The 25,254-nt window shown below is 55.4% G+C and overlaps 7 protein-coding genes across 7 annotated transcripts; 5 read left to right on the forward strand and 2 right to left on the reverse strand.

Moving 5' to 3' along the window:
• Positions 1-193: 193 nt before the first annotated feature.
• On the forward strand, positions 194-1,171 carry GLRG_02850 (electron transfer flavoprotein domain-containing protein; the record flags this gene model as incomplete). Its single annotated transcript, XM_008093535.1, has 3 exons — positions 194-244; positions 333-975; positions 1,089-1,171. The coding sequence occupies 3 exons, from the start codon at positions 194-196 to the stop codon at positions 1,169-1,171; spliced, it is 777 nt and encodes a 258-aa protein (XP_008091726.1).
• A 965-nt stretch (positions 1,172-2,136) lies between these two features.
• GLRG_02851 (uncharacterized protein) lies at positions 2,137-3,165 on the reverse strand (the record flags this gene model as incomplete). Its single annotated transcript, XM_008093536.1, has 2 exons — positions 2,137-2,901; positions 3,010-3,165. The coding sequence occupies 2 exons, from the start codon at positions 3,163-3,165 to the stop codon at positions 2,137-2,139; spliced, it is 921 nt and encodes a 306-aa protein (XP_008091727.1).
• A 2,132-nt stretch (positions 3,166-5,297) lies between these two features.
• Positions 5,298-7,108, forward strand: GLRG_02852 (major facilitator superfamily transporter; the record flags this gene model as incomplete). Its single annotated transcript, XM_008093537.1, has 5 exons — positions 5,298-5,536; positions 5,627-5,710; positions 5,789-5,972; positions 6,041-6,433; positions 6,512-7,108. 5 exons carry the CDS (start codon positions 5,298-5,300, stop codon positions 7,106-7,108), a joined length of 1,497 nt encoding a protein of 498 aa, XP_008091728.1.
• A 2,380-nt stretch (positions 7,109-9,488) lies between these two features.
• Positions 9,489-10,923, forward strand: GLRG_02853 (carbamoyl-phosphate synthase; the record flags this gene model as incomplete). The annotated part of the gene is made up of 2 exons (XM_008093538.1): positions 9,489-9,677; positions 9,742-10,923. The coding sequence occupies 2 exons, from the start codon at positions 9,489-9,491 to the stop codon at positions 10,921-10,923; spliced, it is 1,371 nt and encodes a 456-aa protein (XP_008091729.1).
• Positions 10,924-13,497: 2,574 nt separating this feature from the next.
• On the reverse strand, positions 13,498-15,435 carry GLRG_02854 (SAP domain-containing protein; the record flags this gene model as incomplete). The annotated part of the gene is made up of 1 exon (XM_008093539.1): positions 13,498-15,435. One exon carries the CDS (start codon positions 15,433-15,435, stop codon positions 13,498-13,500), a length of 1,938 nt encoding a protein of 645 aa, XP_008091730.1.
• A 1,215-nt stretch (positions 15,436-16,650) lies between these two features.
• GLRG_02855 (uncharacterized protein) lies at positions 16,651-17,984 on the forward strand (the record flags this gene model as incomplete). The annotated part of the gene is made up of 2 exons (XM_008093540.1): positions 16,651-17,131; positions 17,185-17,984. The coding sequence occupies 2 exons, from the start codon at positions 16,651-16,653 to the stop codon at positions 17,982-17,984; spliced, it is 1,281 nt and encodes a 426-aa protein (XP_008091731.1).
• A 3,933-nt stretch (positions 17,985-21,917) lies between these two features.
• GLRG_02856 (GATA zinc finger) lies at positions 21,918-23,817 on the forward strand (the record flags this gene model as incomplete). The annotated part of the gene is made up of 3 exons (XM_008093541.1): positions 21,918-22,285; positions 22,345-22,916; positions 22,979-23,817. 3 exons carry the CDS (start codon positions 21,918-21,920, stop codon positions 23,815-23,817), a joined length of 1,779 nt encoding a protein of 592 aa, XP_008091732.1.
• Positions 23,818-25,254: the final 1,437 nt, after the last annotated feature.

The following is a 25,254-nucleotide window of genomic DNA, read 5'->3' on the forward strand; positions in this document are numbered from 1 at the left end:
AAGGGCTTAAGGTGGGGCGGTGACCCGAGGTTAGCCGGTATCGCTACAGTGGACGGCGGTCCTATTTTCCCCAGTGACGACACGGACCCGATGTCTTGTGGAAGGACCTCCAAATTCCCAGATTCCCGAATTGCCAAAAAGAAACCCCTCCGCACATCAAACACCGGGCCATTGAAGCAGCGCACAGCTCACCATGTCCGCCCTCAGAATTCTCGTACCCGTGAAGCGGGTCATTGACTATGCGGTACGTCCTCCCAACACAATCCCGACCACCTGGAGCTGCATTGGCTTGTGATCGGCGTGGCTGACGGGAAGCCGACACCCAACAACAGGTCAAGCCCCGCGTCAACAAGGCCCAGACGGGCGTCGAAACGGCCGGTGTCAAGCACTCGATGAACCCTTTTGACGAGCTCTCGGTCGAGGAGTCGGTCCGCATCCGCGAGAAGAAGCGCGCGCCCGGCGGCGTCGAGGACATCACCGTCATCTCGGCGGGGCCCCCCAAGGCCGTCGACGTGCTGCGGACCGCCATGGCCATGGGCGCCGACCGCGCGATCCACGTTGAGACCAAGGAGGGCGACGACCTCGAGCCGCTGAGCGTCGCGAAGCTGCTGCGCAAGGCTGCCGAGGAGCACAAGAGCAACCTCATCATCCTCGGCAAGCAGAGCATCGACGATGACGCGAACCAGACGGGCCAGATGCTGGCCGGCCTCCTGGGCTGGTCGCAGGCGACGTCGGCGAGCGTCGTCAAGTTCGGCGAGGGAGACACCGTCAGCGTCACGCGCGAGGTCGACGGCGGTGTGGAGACGGTCAAGGGGAAGCTGCCGATGGTCATCACGACTGACCTGAGACTCAACGAGCCACGGTACGCGAGCTTGCCGAATATCATGAAGGCCAAGAAGAAGCCCCTCGAGAAGAAGAAGCTGGCCGACTACGGCATCGGGGTCGAGAAGCGGTTGAAGGTGCTCAAGGTCACGGGTAAGTCGCGCATGGTCGATACCGCATCGCCCTCCCTGCCAAGGGCGTGGTTGTTATTGTTGCTGGCAAAACCCGGCCCGGCAATGAACTGTTTTGCTGATAATTTTCTACAGAGCCTCCCGTGCGGCAGGGTGGCGGCAAGGTTGAAGATGTCAACGGGCTCGTCGCGAAGCTCAAGGAGCTTGGTGCCTTGTAAAGGGCGTGTAATGGCCTGTACCAGTATGAAAAAGACTCTTTCGTGGCAATAGATCCGTTTCAGATGCAGGCTTCTCGGCCTTCCAGACGTCGTTAGAGAGGAGGTTGTCAGGAACGTGTCGCAGAGTTGGGTCGCCGCTCACCAGTCACACAGTAAACCCCGGGGTTGTCCACTTCCGTCGCTGCTCCGCTGATTATGAGGATATGCGACGTCTTGCCATGGACGGTTCAAGGGGGGACGTTGATCGCTGTGCCCACGGTGCTTCTGACTTGTTCCCAGATGCGCCGTCCGTTACTTGAGCAAAGTCTAGGCCTATTGCATGAAGGGGTACTCGTTGACTTTGCCACTTGATATATCGCCGATTGGTAAACTTCTACCACCTTAAAGTTGACCTAGAACGGGTGCTGACAGACTGCTAGAGGTTCAGACGAAAAGGCAAGGTGACCATCTGTGACTAACCTCTTCGTTTGAGGGGGCCTGGCAAATATGCTTAGCATCTAGGCCGACCTTCCCGTACCGGTTGGGCAGCGGGTATCTATCACCAGTTCACTTCCGAGCCTCGAAATGGCGGTCGTGACGAATTCAAGAGATGCACGCGCATGGGAACAGTTCGGAAGAGCATTGGACGAAAGCCAGTCGATGATTCGCTACCTAGCAAAACATGGGAAAGCGGATTTTGATCTTGGGGCATCGAGAAGGATGCTACCCACCGCACCGGAACCTGGGGGGCACGTTCGCTAACCGAACTCAATAAGCGAGTTGGAGAGACGACAGTACGATTTCATGGGAGGTTTGCCACGAAGGTTTGGCCCATCTGCAACTCTCTTTCCGCCCTTGGTGAGGAAACTCGTCACAGATCCGTTCTTCGAGCCAGGACTCTTCTTGGACATCATTTTCATTATTTGTTGTCTCGATTGTCTCTACCACATGCGGGGCCTCCGGAGGCGAGGTCCGACTCATCGGCCTCACACCTTGCTATACGCGGACCCGCCTGCAGCTGCATCAAAGTCCATTGCCTCTTGCAACCCGACGATGCTGAGCAGTTTTCTTGGCGAGAAGTCCGATTGCGTCCCTACCTTGCCCGTCTCCTTCAGCTTCACCAGCGACTCACGAATGGCTTCGTACGCAGGCGCGATGGCCGCGAAGGGTACGATCATCATCCGGTACCCGAGCGCCTTGGCCTCAGCCGCAGTCCACGACGGCGTGGCGCCGTGCTCGACCATGTTAAGCAACACGGGCGTCGGCCTCAGCGCCCCGCAGGCCTCCTTGGCCTCCTCGGCGGTCGTCACGCCCTCGAGGAAGGCGACGTCCGCGCCCGCGGCGACGGCGGCCCTAAGCCTGGCCATGGCCTGGCCGAAGCCGTGCGTCTGGATGGCGTCTGTCCGCGCGATGACGACGATGTCGGAGCCGATCCTCTGGCGGGCGAGCGTCGCGGCGCGGATGCGCGCGATAAAGGTCTCGACGTCGACGACCTGCTTGCCCGTGAGGTGGCCGCAGCGCTTCGTCTGGATCTGGTCCTCGATGTGCAGGCCGGCGACGCCGCTGCGGGCGTACTGCGTCACGGTGCGTGCGACCATGTTGGGACCGCCGTAGCCCGTGTCGGCGTCAGCGACCAGGGGGACGGAAGGGTCGAGGTTGGCGAGCATCTCGGCGTGGGAGCGCATGTCGTCCAGGGTCGCGAAGCCGAGGTCGGGGAGACCGAGTCTAGAGGCGGAGGTTCTTGCACCGGTCTTGGCGTGCGTGTTTGTGTTAGTTCCGTTGAAGGTGAGTAAGCGAAACGAGGGAGGTGATCAAAGCCCGAGAGGTGAGTGATGGGCGAAGGACGAGTGAAACCGTACCATGTAGAGGCCGTCGAACCCGACCTCGAGCGCGATCCTGGCGCTGAAGCCGTCGTAGACGCCTGGCAGGAGGATCAGGTCGTCCGTCTCGCTAAGGCGCTGCCTCAGCTTCGTCGCGGCCGAGACCGGGCCCGAGGTGTTATTACTCGGTGGCATGACGTTGGCTCCCTTCGGTATTAGAGTTCAATGCTCAGTGTTCGAAATGGACGATTCGAGTCAGACTGTTCAGTCGACGGGGGGCGTCTAGATACCTCGGCCGATGAATCAAGGGTATCCCGAGCACTTCTTCGGCCTCTTCTTTTACCCCTTTCTGAGTTAGTTGAGGGGGGGCTGAATGTGTTCTGCTGGTTTCCTGTGCAGACGGGAGCTAGTTGGTCCCCTTTTTTTTTTTTTGGAAGAATGACCGCCAAGACCGTAACTTTATTCATATGGGAGGCAATGACCTGCCCTCCATGACGCAATAACCGTGTATTTCCGTCTCCAGATTATATTGTGGTCCTCTTTTGCGTTACACTACCGGTAGTATCGTGGTAGTGCGTCTTCATCCAGCGCGCCGTTCGGACATTTCGGGATCGACGCGGCAATTTGGTGCGGTAGGGGTCGGGGTAGTCTATTTCCACAAGTGGCCACTCCTCAACTCCCGACGGGGGCCGTGAAGTGGAGGAGAGCCGGCCAGACGGATTACGGAGCGCACTTAGTTAAGCAGAGTGGCGAGGCACGCCATAGATCGCACGGGGTTGTGCTGTTTTGATGTGCCCATGACGGAGTATTGATCTCTTTACATGCAGTCAGTGGATGCGCAACGTGGTGAGCAGCTACACTAGATCGGTGGTTCAAAGCTGGGCGGTACGTGTGTGACTTGTTACCCTAGAGTACTATATTTCGTTACGACGTATTAAAATATAGAACAGATAGCAAGACAGTCACAGCAACAGGGCTTAGTCCGCTAGGTATACCAGCTAGGGGAGTCATCTCTGAAGTCTCTGGTAGCCTTGGTTGATAGGAGGGTTTAGTCACGAGATTCTATAGTACTGTGTTTCTATCTAGAAACCTTCTTCTATTGTGTTGAGTGTGTCAGAGTCTTATTGTGTACCTGCGACCTCGAGGGGGACTGCCTTGGGTAAGTACCTCGGTAGCAACTAACTAGATACCTTACCTAGCGTAAATGGAATGCTGTTTTCCTCCCGGGGGCGCTATAAGTATGCGGAATTATGGGCTACCACAGCTCGAGAAAATATCACGATGATGCACTTACCATATGGTATGGTATCATGGGGCGAGTACAAGCCCCCTAGCAGGTAGGTAGTAAAGGATATACCCCGCCAATCCAACTAAGTGCTGCGACTCTCAGTGGCGAGAATGTACTATCCTGGCTTTGCCCAAGTAATAGAGTATAAAACTGCCGTGATCATGGTGGGAGCTAGAGCCACAGCCGGTACTGCCTGCCCAGCGGAGGTATGTTTTAAACTACTCGGGGTCAGCCACGGCAGTATAACTTACACTTGGTGATGGTCATTTCTTATGGCAATCATCACAAGGAAGGCTTCTCTCGTTGTTCTCCCCTCAGAACGCTCTTGTAGAGATGTCTCTTGTCCACGGTGGCCTGCCTCGCTTCGGTTCCGACCGATGTGATGGGGGCACGTAGAACACGTAGGTACAGAAGCTCGCGGCCATCACTTGCCTTGACAAAGATGATTTTGCTCCCCTCCTCGTCGCACGCCCTCATGCTGTATTCATGCCTACCGCAGAATGGCCGTGGCCTTTTTAGAGTTTGGTTCGGATGTTTAAAAGCGCACGGAGCCGGGTATTGGCAGTATTGACTTTCGAGGCTAGGAACATGGAAAGTATCTCGACCAGCTTGATACGACGAGAACACGCCAGCATACGCACCCGACAACAAATTAAGCCCGGGCTGCATCGGGCACCCTAGTCATGAAGCTCGTTATCGGAGATTTCTTTATGCTTTTTCGGCTTGCGGGGGACATCGGCTGTGTTTGTTAGACATTTCCCACATGCTTGCTGGTCGGGGGGGGGGGGAAGGTTAACGAGTTATATATTCTTGGCCTGAACCATGGCCTTCTTGTCCTCGTTCGAAAGCATATATCTAGGAGTATGTGTGTATGTGTGTGCTCCTCACCTGACCTCGACTTCCTGTTGAGCGAACCGCATTGGCGAAGAAGATACCCCCTCAGTCCACATTACACCACCATCCTGTGTTCGGTCTCCCTTTGTTTCTTCAAGGAAACTCGCCTCTCTCGCATGCTACCCAACAAGTAGACTCTGTCACCATGGACCGAGGCGCACCTTCGGGCAAAGGTGTCTCCTTGAGAACGATCGACAACGCTTCCACCGAACTATCGCTGCCCTCGCCGTCGTTACCATACCGCAGCACGCCCGACGAGGCGGCTATGGCCCGCCCCGAGTGGCGGGCTGCCGAGAAGTCGCTGGTCAGGAAGCTGGACATGACACTCATGCCGGTCATCTGGACGCTGTACCTGTTCAACTACCTCGATCGTAACAACCTTGCGTATGGTGGAACCCTTGGCGTCTTTGGAGCGGTCTTTGTCTTTGGGGTCACAGAAGGACGTTGGAGGCTGACGTGCGAACGGATGAACAGACAGGCCAAGCTGGACAGTTTCGAAAAGGATCTGGGTCTCGTGGGGAACCAGTTCAACATAGCGGTCTCGATATTCAACGTTGGGTAAGCCCCCCCCTTGGCCCCGGGCCCCGGGCCCCGCCTCTCGTTTCGACCATGAGCCGCTGCTGATTTCGGGTATAGGTATATGGTCGCCCAGCTGCCGTCCAATATGCTCCTCACCCGCGCCCGGCCGAGCATCTACATCCCATCCTGCGTACTCGCGTGGTCGTGTGTGTCGGCGGCGACGGCGGCAGCGAAGAGCTTCCGCAGCCTCGTCGCCCTCCGCATCGTACTCGGCCTCGTCGAGGCCCCCTTCTTCCCTGGTGTAAGTCACGCACGCCCTCTTCTCCCGCCCACCACCGTCAGCAACTGACACCACACGCATCCCGCCAGATCTTCTACGTCCTCTCCTGTTGGTACACCCAGAAGGAGATCGCCTTCCGCACGGCGATCCTCTATTCGGGCATGCTCGTCGCGACAGCCTTCTCGGGCCTCATCGCGGCCGGCGTCTTCGCGCACCTTGACGGCGCGCACGGGCTGGCCGGTTGGCAGTGGTTATTCATAATTGAAGGTGCGGGGAGCTTCGCGTCGGCCTTTACGGCGTTCGCGTTCCTGCCGGACTACATCGGGTCCAGCACGGGCGTGTGCTCGTGGCTCATGACGGACGAGGAGCTGCTGGTCGCCGCGCAGCGGATGGACGCCGATAGGGTGTCGGTGCCGCAAGAGAAGGGAACGGTATGGAAGGGGTTGAGCCTTGCGGTGAAAGACGTAAGGACATGGATTTTTGTGAGTTGGCCCCCTCTCTGGCCGGTTCCCGTCGACACCTTTCTTCCCCCCGGGGGGAGGTCGGACTAACACGGACAGGTCTGCATGCAAGCCTTCTACCTCTCATCCCACGGCCTCAATAGCTTCTTCCCCACCATCGTAAAAGGCTTCCTCCTCGGCAACAACACAATCACCCTCTTACTCACGGCCCCGCCGTATCTTGTCGCCGCGGCTGTCGCCCTCTGCGTCGCCGTCTCCTCGGACCGGCGGGCTGATCGCGGGCTGCACATCATCGGCCCTGTATGCGCCGCCGTAGTAGGCTTCATCATCACCGCCGCAACAACGAACCGCCCAGCGCGGTATTTTGCCAGCTTCCTGTATCTTCCTGGCGCCTTTGCGTCGACGGGGCTGATCTTCAGCTGGGCCGGGAGCGTGTTGGGCCAGACGCCGGAGAAGAGGGCGGCGGCGACGGCCATCGTTTGCCTGTTGGCGCAGTTCGGCAACATCTGGAGCCCGTTCTTCTTCAGGCCCGAGGATAGCCCGAGGTACCTGCTCGCGTTTTTCCTGATGATCGCCTTCTCGGGCATGTGCATCGGGGCGGTGTTCTTGATGAGGCGGATGCTGGGGAGGGCGAACCAGACAATGCTCGAGGAAGCGGCGTTGACGGGCAGGAGGGTCCGGCTCTATATACTTTGAAAGAACGCAGACATCTCAACAGATTTCGCAACATGCGGTCTAGGAAACCACTAGCATTGGCGATATAGATGAAGCGGAATGGTGGCCCGCATTCACTGAAGTGCTGGACAGGTACGTGCCGTCGATTGTCCCCTGCGATAGCAGTTTCTCCTCAGACTTCTGACATTGATTCAGGAGCAGCTTCAGGCCAAGATGAGGCGTTATGGATTTGAGCAAAGCAAGACATTGATGGTGGTCGTTGAAAGATCAGCGAGGCGATGCCAGCCCCATATAGACTCGTGGGTAGAATGTCAATTGAATCGCTTGGTTGATATTGAAAGTGCCCTGATATCATCGACAATGCCCCCATATCGAGCTGAGCATCTCGTTTGAGTGCTCTGTGGTTTTGGGACCGAGCACGGCTCCGTCTGGGTAGGTGCTGACTAGCCTCCCCTCAGCTATCAAACGTTGTGTCCTTTTGACTGCGCGATGATAGTGACACCGCTGAACACAGACCTTGCAACGGCATTCTTGGCATGCAAGCAAGCGTCTCGGCCGGTTAGCTGCCAATACGTGGGGTGAAAATGCATGTGAAAATATCTGGTGGCCGAGACCTGTAGTCAAGATCGTACCTCAGGCAATGGTTCCTCCCCCTCGTCTTCTTCTCCCCCCCCCCCCCCAAAGTCGGAACTCGCAAGAACAAGATATGGTGGTGGGGACGCTGCTGCCAGTCGTGCTCGCACTGGATGATCAAAGCTTGCCAGCATACCTACCTGTAAAATCATTGGAGGAACAAGGCAGACCGCCTGGTCCTGGGCCAGGCCCGGGGTTTCCGAGGGGATGGTGCAGCATGGGTTCGACACGCTTGCCTCCTTTCAAAGACTGATAACAGGGACACCGACTCAAGTCGGTGAAAGCAAGAGTTGAAAAGGTCTCCAACGCCGCCCTTCCGTTTTTGGGTTGGCAGGTGGGGTAAGGGGGGCAGGTCCGGTCATGCACTTATGCGATTATGCTGGGAGGCCCCAGCGCTATGCATTGCGACCAGGTCAAGTGCACGGGTGGGGAGGAACTCCGAGCACGGCGGATGTTGGAGGGGCGGAGAAGGACAGATATTTGCCGCCCAACTCTAACATTGCGTCAATTTTCTACTGTAGCAAACCTAGTGATGAAAGCTTTTTTGGTGATTACGAAAAGAGGTTTTGTGGCGTGTCTGGTAGCGGCAGAGCCGGCCCTAGGGCTCAGGGTGTCTTCGCAATGCCAACTGCCGACTCAATGGCATGGCGAGAGTGCCGGTGATGTAATGTTCGGTGTAGACAGGGCTGATAAGGACTGGGGAGACGACGTAAGGGCTAATTCCAGCGACGTAACAGAGTAAGTAGCTGGGCAAATTATGTAATGCCCCGCGATAAGGGACGACATCGGGGGGTTCGACAAGTTCAAGTTTCAGTTCAGCAGCCACCGCCCACCAGCAACCATTTTTGACGGCGAGGGTTTCCCTGTAGCGGCCGTCAAGACGGCCCCCCCGTTCGAATGGAGCCCCGCGTAGCAGAGACGTATCGGCACCGATCTTGCCCCAAAGGGCCCAGTGATAAGCTGCTCAAAATTTTTTGCTTGCCTATCCCCAGCAATACTGCTGGCTATGACCTGGCCAGCACATTGACACTTGGGACGGCGACACCTGTATCTCCCTCCCCCGTTTGCTGCGTATGACTCTGTGTCCCGGTGCCCGTGCTCCTTTATTTTTCTACCCGAGCTTCCGCCCACCTACTTTTGCGCCTTCCTTTTCTTTTTTTTACCCTCTCCTCTCGAACAGAAAATCCTGCCACACCAACCAAATCTCTCACAGAATATCTCTGACCATCATCCATCCAATTCTACCAACGACTCGTTTCCGAGCAAACTTTACTACTCTTTTCTACTGATTGACCCTTTGCAAGCTGCCCTTATGAACGGGCGTCCTTCAGTCTTCACCTCTCAGGTACGTTGAGCTACTGCTATTTTTTATTTTTTATTTCTTCTGTCTCTTTGCCCGATTGCTGTTGGGGTAGGTCCTGGGCTCACGGCCTTCGTGATATCTTCCCCAACCCCGCTGTCAAACTGTCTCATGCTGGTGCCCATAGCCCAATTGAGGCTGCCGGGCCTTGCTTGTACATCGCCGCATTGCTTATTGTACTCCTATTCAAATTTGAAAAATCTCGGTCACTGACTCGTTATCATTAGGATTATCTCTCAGGTTAGTTAGCACAATGCTCTCGGTTGACTCACCGCCCCTCCACGGAGAACACCTAGACTGACCATGCCCCCAACAGACCACTTGTGGAAGGCTGCCAGCCCATAAAGTGTCTATCCAATTAACCTGCAACCAACTCTGCCTAGTCACTTCCCCAAAATAACAGCCAACATGTTCACCCGATTGGCTGCCATCTCCAAGCCCGCGGCCAAGGGTGCCGCCGGCTTGAGCTCCGGTCTCCGAGTTCAGACCCGATTCCTCTCCGGCCAGGCCGCTGGCAGCAAGGGCCGCAAGATGCCCGTTACCCAGACCCGCGCCACCAGCCCCGTCAGCAACCTCGACGCCACCCTCACTATCCGAGTATGTCACTGCCGAGATGCGTTCCCCTTGCTGTAGACGAAGGCTCTAACATGGTGACTCGCAGGATGGCCCTGTCTTCTCCGGCCGTGCTTTCGGAGCCAACTCAAACATCTCTGGCGAGGCCGTCTTCACCACCTCCCTCGTGGGATACCCCGAGTCCATGACCGACCCCTCGTACCGTGGCCAGATTCTGGTCTTCACCCAACCCCTGATTGGCAACTACGGCGTGCCCTCCAACCAGAGGGACCAGTGGAATCTCCTCAAGTACTTCGAGTCCCCTCACATCCAGTGTGCCGGTGTTGTCGTCGCCGACGTCGCAGAGCAGTACAGCCACTGGACCGCTGTTGAGAGCCTGGGCAATTGGTGCGCCCGTGAGGGTGTGCCCGCCATCTCGGGCGTCGACACTCGTGAGATCGTTACCTACCTCCGTGAGCAGGGTTCTTCCCTCGCTAGGATCTCCATTGGCGACGAGTACGACGCCGATGAGGACGAGAGCTTCATCGACCCCGGCGCCATCAACCTGGTCAAGCGCGTCAGCACAAAGGCTCCCTTCGTGGTCGAGTCCCCCGGCGCCCGCTTCCACGTTGCCCTGATCGACTGCGGTGTCAAGGAGAACATCCTCCGCAGCCTCGTCAGCCGTGGCGCCTCCGTCACCGTCTTCCCCTACAACTACCCCATCCACAAGGTTGCCAACAACTTTGATGGTGTCTTCATCTCCAACGGCCCCGGTGACCCGACCCATTGCCAGGAGACCATCTACAACCTCGCTCGCCTCATGGAATCCTCCCCCGTCCCCATCATGGGAATCTGCCTCGGCCACCAGCTTCTCGCCCTGGCTGTCGGTGCCCGCACCATCAAGCTCAAGTACGGCAACCGCGCCCACAACATTCCCGCCCTCGACTTGACCACCGGCCAGTGCCATATCACCAGCCAGAACCACGGCTACGCCGTTGACTCGTCGACCCTCCCGAGCGAGTTCAAGGAGTACTTTGTCAACCTTAATGACGGCTCCAACGAGGGCATGATGCACAAGACCCGTCCCATTTTCTCTACCCAGTTCCACCCCGAGGCCAAGGGCGGCCCGATGGACAGCTCATACCTCTTCGACAAGTACCTCGAGAACGTCCAGCTTTTCAAGGACAGCGAGAAGATCTTCAAGGACAACCGCCCTACCCAGCTCATGCTCGACATTCTCGGCAGGGAGCGTGTCGGCGTCGAGCCCACCACCCTCGCCGCGGCCGCCTGAGTGTGTCTAGTGTTGTAGTCTAGGAAAAGGATTGCTTTTGTTGCAAATTGGGGTTTCCGGGTTTCATAGTTGAGGAGTGTCGCGGTTTGGCATCAGGGTCTTTGGGGTATGAACGTCAGGCAGACGACGGTTCTCTCTTCCCCTCGCACCTTTTTTTTATATTACAGTTCAATAGCACCATACAAAAAGCTACTTCCCCAAAATTGAATTTCAGCATTCACCATTGGGGGCTCTCCGCCCCTTCCCCGTATCTTTTGCAGAGGTGTGAAAGGCAACTGCCAATAGCAGTGACAAACTGGCCTCGATTGGGCGGCAGGAAAGTCATATCATGGAGGGCTTCCGCCAATGTATGCACGGTAACCCACCACATCCATCCTCCATCATGCAATCACAGTTAACAGATTCAAAAAAGTATACTGGCGTACTTATCCTTTTTTTTTCTTGCCTGTCCCCCACTCTTAATATCGATCCTCCCTTACTTGATATCGACGCATCAGCCACTCTCGTCTTCCACCATCGTCGCCATGGCTGATCCGAACGACAACTCGTCTGACCCCTAGGCAGAGGCAGTGGAAGAGTGGGAGCAAGAACCCCATTGGTCAGAGGAAGAACAGGCATGGATGGATGCACAGGCTGAGCGTGGTTTCAGCATGGAGGGCCTAGAGCCGCCTTCAATCGACATTGGTGATGCTACCGCTATTATGGACCGCCACGCTCTCAGGGAACTCAGGCGACTATATTTTGAACCCAGAACGCAGAATGGCCAGAGTCCCCATGTTCAAACTCCAGGCGGGCAACCTCAGTTGTCGACTGGAAATACGTCAGAACAACAATCCCAAGCTTCCAGACAGGCGACTTCCCAATACTTTCCTGTCACGCTGGTTACACCTCAGCAGACGTTATTGACATCGTATCACGACCCCCCTCAGTTTACTTTCAATGATGACTGGGGACATCTACCTGTTCAGGAAAGCCACAGCGACTTCATTCTGGAGTATTCTTTACAAGGACAAGCCGACCTAGAGACACGGCAAAGACAGGCCATAGTGCCTTCGCAAGATGCAGGGCCTTTCCAAGATGTACAGCCTTTGCAAGATTCACTGCAATTGGCGTTTCCTTTTGATGACAACTCAGGATATCTACCTGTCCAGGAAAGCTACAGCAACTCTATTCAGGAGTCTCCTGTGCAAGGGCAGGCTGATCTAGGAACACATCAGAGACAGGCAATAGCACCTCCGCAAGATGAGCTGCCTTTTCAAGATGCATTGTCTTTCCAGGATGTACAGCCTTTGCAGTGTTCACTACAACCGGAGTTTCCTTTTGATGATAACTCAGGATACATACCTTTTCAGGAAAGCCATAACGACATTATCCCAGAGTCTTCAGTACAAGAACAGTCTGAACTAGGGACACAGCAGACACAAGCAATAGCAACTCCGCAAGATGAGCTGCCTTTTCAAGATGCATTGTCTTTCCAGGATGCAGAGGATGTCCAAGATGCAGAGGATTTTCTAGATGCAGAGTATCTCCAAGAGGGGAGATGACGACATCATTAGAGGCAAGCGTGGGAGAGTCTCGAACTATTCTCGGTTGGGCTATCAGCAGTATTGACGCTACCTAGTAATATGATACATCCCCTGTACCTTCCCTTGTTATTGTTTGCATGTGTTCTCCTCCCACGGCGGCATCGTTGGACGGCATTTTCGGGTTTAGTCCGATCTTGATTCTCGTCTGAATTATCGCCCAACACTTGACAATGCCGTCAAGCAGGCTGACGGTCGACACTGCTACCTCGCGGTAGTGGAGATGCGCGATCCGGGGCGGCTGGATTTCACGATACGGGGAAGTGGTTGGCCTCGCGCGAATCACTCTCCAAAAGAGAAGAACGTGCAAAACGTGTCGGAAGTTAGGAAACGCCTTTGCAGTCAGGCAGCTACTCTCCGACGAGGAACGGAGCTTTCTCGAAATGCCTGCCCGTCTCGCAGGCTGTGATTTATGTGTGGTATCGGGACGTGGACGGCACGTCTCTCTATGGAACCCCAAAGCCAAGGGGCAAAGATGCAGTCTAAACCAGCGTCTTGCTTCCGCCGTCGCAAGAAAAATGGCACGTGCAAGAGCCGGGTCCTCCTTATCCACACCCCTCGTGACAGGCTCCCTCCGTGCTCCAAACCAGGAGCAATTATCAGTGATGCAGTATTCTCTTCCCTCCCATCCCCCTCTCTGTTGTGGTGCCTCCAGTTTTCCTACGTGAACGCAACTATTGTAAGAAAGCCAGTCCTTCACTTCGACTTTGCACCTGGGCCAGGTGTTGACGTTATGTGGTCTCAACACAGCCAAAACTTCCACCCACTCGCCTCCCATCGAGATGTGCAATGGGACAACCCGGCCGTTTGGTTCAAACCTGTCAAGGATCCGCGAGAGGCTGCTGCATTCCTCCTTTGCCCAAAGTATTCTGGTGTTGGGGCTCGAGACAGTCGCCAGAAGTTCCAGGGTACAGGGGATACGCGCAACGTCCAGATTGTTGCAGTTGATACACGCGATTGTGGCCAATGATTTTGTGCGCGCAGTGCGTGCCTAAAACCGACTGTCGCGGTCATCCGGGCGGAAACGGCGTCCACCATCGTGACGAGAACCAAAGTTTCCGCGGTCGCCCTGTCTGTACGGGCCACCTTCATTGATACCAGGCAGGTACCGGTCACTGACCATGCGGTTTCCACGGCGGCCATTGCCACCGCGTCTACCGCCGCGCGGTGGAGGACCTCTGTACGGCGGTGCTCCGCCAGCTCCCTGTCGATGCCGCTCAGCTTCTCGGTGTGGAGGGCGAATGCCCACAAAGTTTTCTTTACCGCGGTCGACAAACTTGTCGCCATTTTCGAAGGTGTATCGGTTGATTTCGGTCTCAGAACCCAGATCGCGATCAATCTCAGTAGTGTAGTGAGAACGCATATTCCTAATGCGTCTAGCACCCAGATCATCAGAAACAGGCTGATAAGATATCGGGGGGCTGGCGCGAGTAGTTCGGATATCGCCTCCGGGGAAGCCCTGAATTTGTCGTGGGGGTCTAGGACCGGGTCCACGTGGCGCATCCCCTCTGGGTCCAGATGGCGCACCTTGTGTTCCGAGACCGCCACGGGGGCCAATAGGAATGGCGTTCACATCTTTGACCGCGGGACCAGATGGCGCAAGCCTGGTTGGTTCTGGAGCTGGTCGTGCAGGCTGGGCTGTAGAGCCCGAGACCAGACTAGCAACGCCGTCTTCATCGTAGAGGACCTCGAAGCGAATGCTTCTATCGCGGCTTTGAGCCTGCTCCTCGTCAATCCATACTTGGACCTTGTCTGTCGGAACGAAGTCTACCCACAGCTCCTTGCGGTTGCTTTCATCCGGCCAGCGGAGGCCATGCAGGGCGTTGCGAACGCGCGAAGCCTTGGTGACAGAACTGAAGACAGCAAAGGCGTGGGTCTTGACTTGGTCGAGGTAGAAAAGGTCGATGTCGTCATCGTTTGGCTCAGCATCAGCAGGGGCTGCCAGCTCGACGAGATGTGCGCGAACCGTGTCTTCCTTAAGGGGCCTCATAAGGTTCCTAATGTAGAGGGACTCAGTGGCATGATGCCTGGCTGCTTCGACAGTTCTCTCATCATCCATGGCGCCGTGCTCGTCTTGATGGTTTGTGTTCTGGTGGGCTGGCTCAGGCGTAAAATCGACATTCATGGGCTCTTCGCGCGCTGCTGCATTCGAAGCATCGCCCTCGTTGACCTCCTCATGAAATGCGTCATGAGAAGTAGCCATCATCGTGTCCTCGTCGTTTGCACCAGGCGGCGCCTGGTCCTGTTCCATAGACTCGGCAAGGTTCTCCGAAATGACCCTCGCATCTTTCGCGATATCGTCAACGAGACTCGTGCCTCCTTCCAAGCCCTCCTTCAACGTCTCCTTGATGCCCTCCTTGACCTGGTTTATGACCCCGGCGATGGCCGGTTGCCCCGAACCCTCGGCATCGTTCTCCATGCCTGCGTCGATGCGATCCTGGCCTGCCTTGACACGTTTGTGAGAAACCGACTCGGACGACTCGACTGGGCTCTCTGATCGTCGCTTCCGTTTCTGCGCATCTTGCGCTATCTCGGCAGGGGCAGGAGGTGTGGGGTCCAGCGCGGCGATCGACTGTGGAACGGTCGTAGTGTCCTGCTTGTCCAACTCAACAGTCGATGGCGGGTGGCTAGCTTCTGAGCCATTCTCGACTGCTTCAACAACGGTGGTCTCGGTTTCAGCGACGACGGGATTGCTCGGGGTGATGTCGATGGGAATAGTTTCGGCCGCGGTAGCCTCCTCAGTCTCGGGCTTGGGGCTCGCTGCCAGCTCAGGCTCTGCTGTAGATGCCTCTGTGTTTTGCGCAGCAGCCTCGTTATCGTTTTCTGCAAGGCGATCGACAAGTTCCTGCTTGAGGCCAGCGACTGCAAGTCCTCTGCGCTTCAACTCCGCCTTGAGTTGGACGACGGTTTGTTTGCTCCAATCCTTCATCGTGAATAATTGCTGGCTCGGCGCAAAGGCTGGCGCATAGCTAGTCGTCTAAAAGTGACGGTGTCGGTTGAAAGAAGGTGTGCAGAAGATTAAGATATGTATTAATGGGATGATGTGCGCGCTTTGGAAAAACGTAAATGTGGGCAAGTTTGTGTAGTTAGAAGGCTCCAGGTGAGACGAGGTCCGCGGTGGTAGCATTGATCGCGTTGTCGCGACCTGAAAAATTGCCCCCGTCATGCACACCAGAGCCTCTCCACTGAGAGCCAGCACGTTGTCAGGCACGCTAGGAAAGCAAGAAAAGTCACTAGTGCAGGGGTTCCTTCCCGCCTTGATTGATCTTTCCCGCCTGGAAAATATGTCATCTTTGCGAAAGGCCCCATAATTCTATTTCGCTAAAAGTTGGGCCGGCCATCTGCCGGGAGATCAGCTCTATCTAGGTCACGTGGATTACATCGTAGAGGCGAGAGATTGCATGTTGATAGGAAACCAGGGATCAAGGCCCAATTTAGTTGGCTTTCCCCCCCTGCTCCCATACATGTTTGTCCTATTGTATCGTTTGTATTGGTTGTGTTTCTGTCTGTCGAATGTCTAAGCAATAAAGTTAACAGTCAAAGGAGGGACAGAACAATTCAGACGAGGCAGGCGGGGGCTACCTACGAGATATGAACGCACGGACCATCTCTTTCGCTCATCACACCAATTAGGTAGGTAGGTACCTAACCGCCGTTCTGGCCTTGCCTGCCTACCTGCCTGCCCGTAGTAATCGCCTGCAGGCGCGTTTTTTTTTTTTTTTGTCTCATCGCCATTGTGTCTCACCGCGTGGCGAGTTGAAAAAGGACTTCAACGGCTTTCTTGTCCGACCGCCGCATCCGTCGCCGCGACCGCCGCAGACAATGCCATAAAGCCCCTGGTGCCTTCCGTCATTCTCTCGACCGGAACCACCTGAGGCACTGGCTAACTCCTTGCTCCCTGCCTCTGTGCGAAGTCACTGGCACATAGTCAAAAATAGAAGTCTTCAGATGAAGAAGCCACGAGGTTCGACTCGACAAAGAAATGCACCTTTGCGGCTGCTATCATCGCCCAACACCTTGGTGAGATGACAAAAGCGTGACCCTCCCGCAGCGCCAGCAGTTCCTGAACCCCGACACCTCGGAATCTCATTCGACCTTGCGCTTGAAGTCACCCGGTCAACGCCATCACCAAGCAAACTTTGAGATGAATCGACACTCGTCGGGATCCGTGGGGAGTCGCTCATCGGCGCACACTCCGCCGACCAACAGGCCGCTCGGCCACAGCCGCCTCACTGACACCCCTCTCACCGATACTCCGCCAACAAGTGCGAGCGCCGGCAGAGCGGGCACGCCAGCATCCGACAGGATTCTGTCTGGCCGCGTCAAGAAGACGCCGCGCAAAGTCGCCAGAAGAAAAGAAGATGTCTTGAGCGAGAAGGAGAAGGAAGAGGAGCGTCGGCAGCTGGATGAGATGGATGAGGAAAGAAAGCTTTTCCCTGGCAGCGACAACTGGGCAGAAGATGAACACAGGCTCTTCAGGATTTTGTACATGAGACAGTACTGTCCTCTGTTGCCGTCTCATTGGGACATGGACTTCCGAGGCATTCCCATCCCAGATATTCTCTTTGCGAGCTCTGATGCCCACCCGCCCGTCATCAACTCACGATCAGGCAATGATTTCAAGGGTGAGCTTCGATCAATGGAGTCTGAGAAATCGGGAGTTGCTAACTTACAGTAGCAACCAGAGCGCTTGCCCGCCTAATCGAGCTCACTGGGCATGTACGAGGGCTCTGTCAGACGCGCCAAAGATACAGAGCAAGAATGCTTATCGAGCGGGAACTCCAAGAGTACACGAAATGGGCTGAACAGGATGGAGAGTACGGTCACCTTGACTACTTGCCGAACCTGATAATTGATATGGTGGACACAAAAATGACGCCTCAGGCTATTGAAGAACACATGCAGCTCCGCCTCAAAGCTGCCGCAGCCACCCACCGCGCACATTGGAGGAGCGACGAGATGGAATCCGCTGGCAATCACAAAGACATGGACGAACGCGAGCTCAAAATAGAAGACGATGAGGACACCGAGCCCGAAGACAATAGAGTTGTCCTCGTGCCCGACAAGTACCCGACGCCATCCCCGCAGAAGCCGCACACGGAACCTCCATCTACTCTACTGCCCAACGGGGTCAACAACGTTGCTCGTGACCACAAACTTCCAAGCGCGGAACTCGACAGCCCGGCTGAGGGGTCGACCGGTGAATGTGACAAACTATACACCCGTCGCCCACCAGTCTTGTATGGACTGTTCATCGTCAATACCTCCGTCATGGTGCTGACCATCGACTCAGCAAAGGAAGGGGACGAGGCCTACGTCAGCTATCAGGTCGAAGTTGGCTTCAGTAAGCGCTACCAGGCCGTATGGAACGCCATCACCATCGCAATAGTGGTCTGCCTGGCAAGAGACGCCATGGTGGATATGAAGGAGGGCTTTGGCCACTCAATGATTGACGGAGACAGCGATCCCGATGCGTGATACGACGGAAGGATTAGTTGAGACTGCCATGGACATCGGCATACCTCGAGCTTCTCCACTTAATGACCTGGACGGCTCTTTGAATGCGTATACCCCTATGCTGTTTTACTGGCAGACGCTGCAGATACCCCTTAGTTAATTACGATGCAATATCCCAAGAACACTTGCGTAAAGACAGCGTAGTCAGATGCCCGCCACCTTGAGCAGCTGTCCGAATGGCCCAACATGACATTCTAAACAGTACGATTGGCTCATATTGTGAAATGGACACGGGCTTTGGCATGCTCCCCCGGTCCGAAATTGAGAAAACAATTGCCCGAACTCACGGGGATGTGTTTCTATCACACTAAAGAAGTCCGTGCAATTAGTATCTCGACGTCTCACGACATCGGCGGCGATGCACAGGTTCGGAAGTAACCGGCGCCCCTCTCTATATCTCCGAGAGCCGTATCCGTAAGGGCTCGGCATTTTAGTGCATCGGGCCTTGCTCATATCCGGGGTCGGCTACCGAAGCAGACCACGAGAAGAAGGGGATGGAACTTTAGGAAACGGGGGCGGGGGGTTACGAGGAGAAATTTGGATTTAATTCATCACTTATCTTGTCTCGTCCTATCACCGAGGGATCGCTCTGCAAACCCTTGGGATTACGTATTATTCGCAGGGCCCTAATTCGTTACGGCCCGCGAAAAGGACCCTGTCAGCTGATTCATATTGCCTGTCACTGGCTCACGGGCGACGGGGCAAGGAGGGGCGCGCCCGCCTTTGCGAGCTTCTCGGAGCCGGACTCCGGCCTGGTCTGGTCTGGTCTGGTCTGGTCTGGCGTGATCCACTTGCTGCAGAGAACGAGGAGGATAGAACTGGTAGGCAATAAAGGATGGGCGGTGGCGTGTGTGTACGTGTGTGTGTGTGTGTGTGTGTGTGTGTGTGTGTGGTGGATTGATAGGTCGAGAGCCGAGATCGGTGATTCCTTAGAATCCTCAATCCTTCCTGTCAAATGGAGCCGGGGAGGGGGCTGAATATTCGCATCCATTTTGTCGTTTCCGTTCACAGGTACTAATGATGACAGCGCATTTGCGTATGTTGTCGACATCCTGTTTTAATAATCACAGGGCAGATAGACAGTTAGATACTCAAATGTGGCAGTCACGGACAGACAGCCAGCCAGCCAGCCAACGTCAGATTTGTCGCACATTACTGTCTCAAAAAGTGCTCTGTAGTATTGTGTTTATTCTAGAACCCTTCTATTGTTTCCAGTGTTAGGCATAATGCTTACACTGCGGTAGACAGACTGTGTTAAGGCGTCGTATTGTGTGCCTGTGTGATGTTAAGAAGGATCGTTTTAAATACGTACCTCGGTATTAATGATGACAGTTGGCGAATCACCAGGTGTCTGACTAAACGGTGCTGCCCCCAGATACCCAAAATATTTGTTTGCCTCTTTTGTCGGAGAGCGTTCGTATTGGGTGTGTTGCAGTGCATCTCGGGGAGGAGATTTGTGTCTTATTTCGGTAAGCCAAACGCTGGTACGGATGTGCGCTGCCCATCCGCTTGGGTGAATTTGGATTCCAGAACCTTGGTGGGAGACCAGACCGCAGGAGAGTGTCCGGGGATTAATTAATTGGGTCGCACGCACTTTCAAAAGTGTTGCATCTCGCTTCGGCCGGCGGAACAGTGCCGGTCAAGTGAGAGGTGATGGGAGGGAGAATGGGTGCTGGATCGGCCCACACTAAGGATCTCCTGGGCATTATATGCGTGTACTCGTCCAGTACAGTGCTTCACGGCCTTACCGCCTTGTTTGATGCCGTGATCATTGCTTTCTTCCCTGCCCATTCGTGTAACACCACGTCCCATATGCTGTCAGCATGGGCATCAGTCGGTGAGGGACAAAACATGGGTACTGGCTACTGACAGCACAAGCGTGTCAGCGGCAAAAGGCAGTTTAGAGTTGCCATGCAGTACGGATATGGAGACAATCTTGTTTGCAAACTCCAAAGTCTCTTCCTCTCAGGCTTCCGGGGGGCGGCAACCCAAGGGTTTGGTGCAGGGCATTGATATGACGGAGACTAGCGTCCCTTCTTCCCCTCCGCCAGACTGGAAGCCGGAGACTAAGCAAATGAGAAGCGAGCTCGCTAGGTAAGATGGAGTCAAGTCGCAGCGCAGGACGGCAGCACCCCTCCTCGGCCAACAGGGAGAGCCGGACCAGGCGAACCGGAAAGGCTAATTACGCCGTAATGTATTTATTAGCTGGGACTAGGTAGCTAGGCCTAGGATTCTGGAGGCTTATCGCCTCATTGGACCCTCGGTTGTTGCTATCTGGGTCCGAGTGTGATCAGGATTGACATTCGTCGTGTTTTGGGCCTGACAGAGGGCAATCCTCGTGATGGTGGTTGCTGCTGCTGTTATCCTGCATGCATATATCCGTATAGTACGGAGTACATGTAGGCTGTGCTTTGACTCGAATCATGTTTCTAGTTTAGACGCGATCGTCCTCGCCGACAGTGGATCTCGAGATGCACACCCTCACTACCCGACTCTTACAATCAGACAGAACTAGCCGCGCCTTCGAGAACGTAAGAAGAAGAAAAAGAATAAAAAGGCTCTGGGGACGCTCTCCGTCCTACCCACGTAGTAAGGGCCCGGGTGTCATGAATGCCGCGATGCTGGACGAAGGCTGCAGCAGGGCGGGGCCCGCGTCTTGTCACTTGCTCTGTAGGGTTGGACACCCCTGTCACCGAGGCCACTAGTGTCTTAGGGACAGACCTCGTATTGGCCAATCAGAGATGACCTGTTGTAATCCGTGACCTCTCAGCCAAGATCTCCCTACGACTGCGCTCCGATTCACCCCATTTGTCGTCCGTTGCTCGTCATTGGGAGGCCCAGAAACAGCACGCAAAAGCTGCAGTTGTAGGCGAGGCCCTTCTGTTCTCGTGGGTTTCCGCCTCCAGCGCCGCGGTTTCTTCCTGCTTACTCGATACCACCTTCCGCTACACAACTCCCACCACGTACCTACCTTACCTACTCGAGGACTACACTGTACCTGCTACCTGCTAGGCCAACACCTGCCTTGTCTGAGATCTACACAGGCCTCGGTGCTTCTGAACCCCGTTTGCCAGGCATCTCACCGCCCGGTGAACCCTCCAAAGGAGCCCACTGCCCTTCCAGGCGACGACGACTCCTACACATCTGCCAATACAAGCAACGGCCGTTGTTTTCTCCTCAGCATGCACTCGAAATCACCATCTTTACCCTCCTAGTCCGCGCCATCACCTTGCCAACTCCCCCGCCTGCGCTCTTGGTCCAGCAACTTTCCTCCGGGCCCTCAACAACCCCCCCGAGCCAACCCCCTGGCATTGGCCCCTCCGCCTTGCCTGTCTGTCCTCTCCTTCTTACACACGCCACGCTGTGCTTGTAGAAAAACATCCAACAGCAAACGCACTCCTTCTTGCCCTGGAACGGTGGCGACCTTCGGCCACTTACCTTCTCGCGGCCTCCGCCTCCGACTCCAGCCCACCTGCTCTGTCAGCCGGTTCTCCATAGCTATCTACTGACGTTGTCGCTGTTGGCTTGTGGGTGGTGCTATTCACGTACACTGACGCTCCTCCGGACTGTCGGCCGTCGAACCACCTTTGCACCGTGGTGGGGTTGTCTAAGTTCGTCTTGGCTTCCTACATCATTTGTCCTCCCAACGCGCCGCTCTCGACCGCCTCTCCATTGGCCATATCCTCTATACTCCGAGGCCGTTTCCTTTCTCCGGATTTTGCATTGTTGCTTTTACCAAGACTCTCAGTCTTCGTAATTGACCACACTCCCTTTCGCCTTTGTTAAGGTCTGTTTACACACCCTGCGTCAACTCTAGCATCTCCTGTTGCAGTCAATACCCCCCCCCCCTGCGGTCACTGCATTGGTACCCGACCGAACTACGCTTCTCTTCGAATGGCTATGGCCGATGGCATATCGTCGGCGGCACAGTGGTCGACGAAGCAGTCCCTCTCGACCATTCGAACCGCCCTTCCATCTCGGCGAATGTCTCCCAAGGCTCGCGACGAAGGGACGCATGGCGCTGTAGAACAGACGAGAGGCCCCAGTCTAGTAAGCAGGGGCGAAGGCTTCGAGGCATCAGCAACCCTACAGTCGGGTTCCCGGCGTAGTCCGTCAAGCGACGCCACGTCAAGGTCACAGGCCAGGAGTCCGGTTTCAATGTCCAGCGACAGCTCCCCCAAGGATGCCAGGTCTAAACCAAGACCCAGCCCGGCACCGACAGCGACGGGCTCGTCAGTAGGCCAGACGGGCCAGGTGTGCAGGTAAGACCCCGGCGACCTCTGAACCCCCCCCCTCTGAGCTGTATTCTGATCCTTCACAGCAACTGCGGTACGACACGGACACCGTTGTGGAGGAGATCGCCCCAGGGCTCGACGATATGCAATGCTTGCGGCCTGTATCAGAAGGCAAGAAACGCCTCGCGGCCGACTAACCTAAAGAAGCCTCCGCATCTCGTTGCTGCGTCGCCAAGAACCGTCCCCCCAAAGATCGCCCCCGCGCCAGGCCCAGGTCCGAAATATCTCAGCGCTCCTGCTCCAACGTACGTCACCGAAGAACAGCAGCCATCAGGTACTTGTCCCGGCGGTGGGAAATGCAACGGCACGGGAGGCGCCGAAGGTTGCAGCGGCTGTCCTGCTTACAACAACCGCGTGTCAAAGTCAGCCCATCTGAACGTCGGTCAGGGGCAAGGTTGTGGAGGCGGGTCTTCAGGTCAGTCTGCTGGTGAGCCGATGGCCGTAGATGATCCTGCAGCTCCAGTCGACATTGCTGCACTGCAAGCCCAGGGGCAAAATACGAACCAAACGGTTGTGATCGCTTGCCAAAACTGCGGCACCACCATCACTCCGCTATGGAGGCGAGACGAAAGTGGCCACACGATCTGCAATGCCTGTGGTATGTGTTAACTTTTCCCAATGAACAGTCTGGAAAATGTTCCCAAGTGCTGATATAATCAGGGCTTTACTACAAGCTTCATGGTGTTCACCGACCTGTGACGATGAAGAAGTCAATCATCAAGAGGCGTAAGAGGGTTATTCCGTCTTCGTTCGGCGGCGAATGGACCGAGGAGATGCTCGAGGGATCCGAAACGCAGAGCGTGGCTCCAGAGGGTAGTCCTGAAAGGGGTACCATGAATGAAGACGGGTCTATCAATCTGGGCTTCCGGCGTCGTGAAGAGAAGACGAACACCGTGACCATGCTTCCGGACCCTAACCTGCGCCAAAACCGACAAGGCTCGCCGCTGCCCTCCCACGATTTGGCCGCTTACCAATCATCAGGCTCCCGGACTTCACGCCCCTATTCAGGATCGCTCAACGATGACAACCGACTTGCTCCGATCACGTCGTTAACCGCCGCCGGCGAACGGCAATCTTCCCTGTCACCTGCTTCCTTCCTTTCCTCTAGGAAGCGATCGCTATCTGCCGAGGGAAACCTGCCAGGCGACGGTGGGCCGGATACGTCGAAAAGATTGTCGTCCATTAAGTCGATCCTTAACCCCACCAGCGCAGATGACAACCCTGCATACCACTCAGGCAGCGAAGATGCCGCAGAACACTACGCCCGGTCTGCCATGTCTCCCGCCGCCTCTGCGCCGAGTCCCGGGTCGTACTCCAACACCCAAACTACCCCTCTTCCGTCTCCAGGGCCAAGTAGCCAAACAAGCAACCTAGGTTACAGGCCAGATAACGAGAGGCTCAAGGCAGAGAAGAGAGCGGCTCTTGTTCGAGAAGCCGAGAGGATGAGGGAAATGTTAGCCGCGAAAGAGAGGGAGTTGGCGGAACTGGGAAACGAATAAACGCAAGCGAGAGCGAAAAGTTACAAAACGAAGTAAACGAAAACGGAATTATCCAGCATTGAATTACTCGGGGAGCATCACGGGTACACAAGCCCTTGGATTCGCTTTCCTTTCCTAATGCAACGGCGGCGCGATGGCGGCATTGTTTCATTACTACCTGGGGCGGACTAGAAAACAAATCGGACAGGATCTGGCCTTGCACTAAAAAGTGTAAGGATGGCGTGTTTTTTCTGCTCTCATTTCGGCGCACTTTCAAAGGAATTCAGCATCCCGAATCTTTCTACCGGCACACGACACGGCGTTTCCATCGTTGCGAGGGCCAAGCTGCAAAAGGGGGGGTGGGGGGCTCAGAGGGGGTTTTTCATCACGGACAAGTGAATTATGAAAGGATCAGGTTGGAGTTTTTATTTATTTGTTTCTCAAGTCGTTCTCGAAGGGTCTGGACAAGATATCGAGTCACTACATTGAGATTGGAAGAGGCGTAGAGATGGCGAAGTCTCTCAAAACATGCGAGGCAGCCAACAAAAGGAAGCGTCACCGGACGGCGCGGGTTAATCGCCCCCTTTTTTTTTTACTTTTCTTTCTTCCCTGTTTTTGCGCCATAGTTTGCGTGCCATATCCTCGCAAGAGGAAGCAGAGTAGTTACTTGCTTTGGGGGGGGAAATATGAACGGGTGGTGTGTGTGTGCCTTTCTACAATGAGTGTCTCTTTGACTTCCCCCTCCTTTCCGTGTTTGGACAGTTCGTCCGACCGCGCCGAGACTTTGATGTTTGCCGTCACTTTTTGCCGATTCCTCGGCCTACAGACGATGACCAAGGTAAGCAGTCACCTTTGACAGAGTCCGGCGGTTTGGGTTTTGATGGGCCAGGGAACTGCGGCAATGGTAATGAAGGCTTATCTATGACTTGGCGTTCCGGTCAGGCATTGCAAGCCCTCACCGTACCGCTCGCGCCCCCAATAAAATGGATTGGAAGCAAGGGGGTGAAGGCAAAGTGATGTGAGCAGTCGTTGCCAGGCACGCAACATGTTTGTTTCGAGGGCAAAATCAGGTCTGTTTAGTAGTCGTAGCGGATCCCACAAGCAATACCCTACTTTTCCCAGGCTCCCTTTCTCCTTACACCATCTAAAGAAATGTGATACACTGTGCCTCCCTACCTGGCACAACTTGCCATCGAACAAACGAAAATGAGACCGACGCTCTTTCTCTCCCCAACTCACGCACAAACAAATAGCCCTCGTGCTTTACAGTTGTGAACGCACACAATATACACTGCCGACCCAGCGGGGGGCCAGACGCATCCACAATAGGGAGGTTTCTGCCGGATTGTACAGGGTTGTCCCCTACCTCGTCGCTTCTCTTCTCGTGTTCTCTTGCCCGGGTTTCTTGTCGGAACCGGGGATCATCGTTGGTTGATTCGTTTTGTGTGGAAGTGTTCG

The sequence above is a fragment of the Colletotrichum graminicola genome, assembly GCF_000149035.1.
Source record: "Colletotrichum graminicola M1.001 genomic scaffold supercont1.8, whole genome shotgun sequence".
Lineage (NCBI taxonomy): Eukaryota > Fungi > Ascomycota > Sordariomycetes > Glomerellales > Glomerellaceae > Colletotrichum > Colletotrichum graminicola.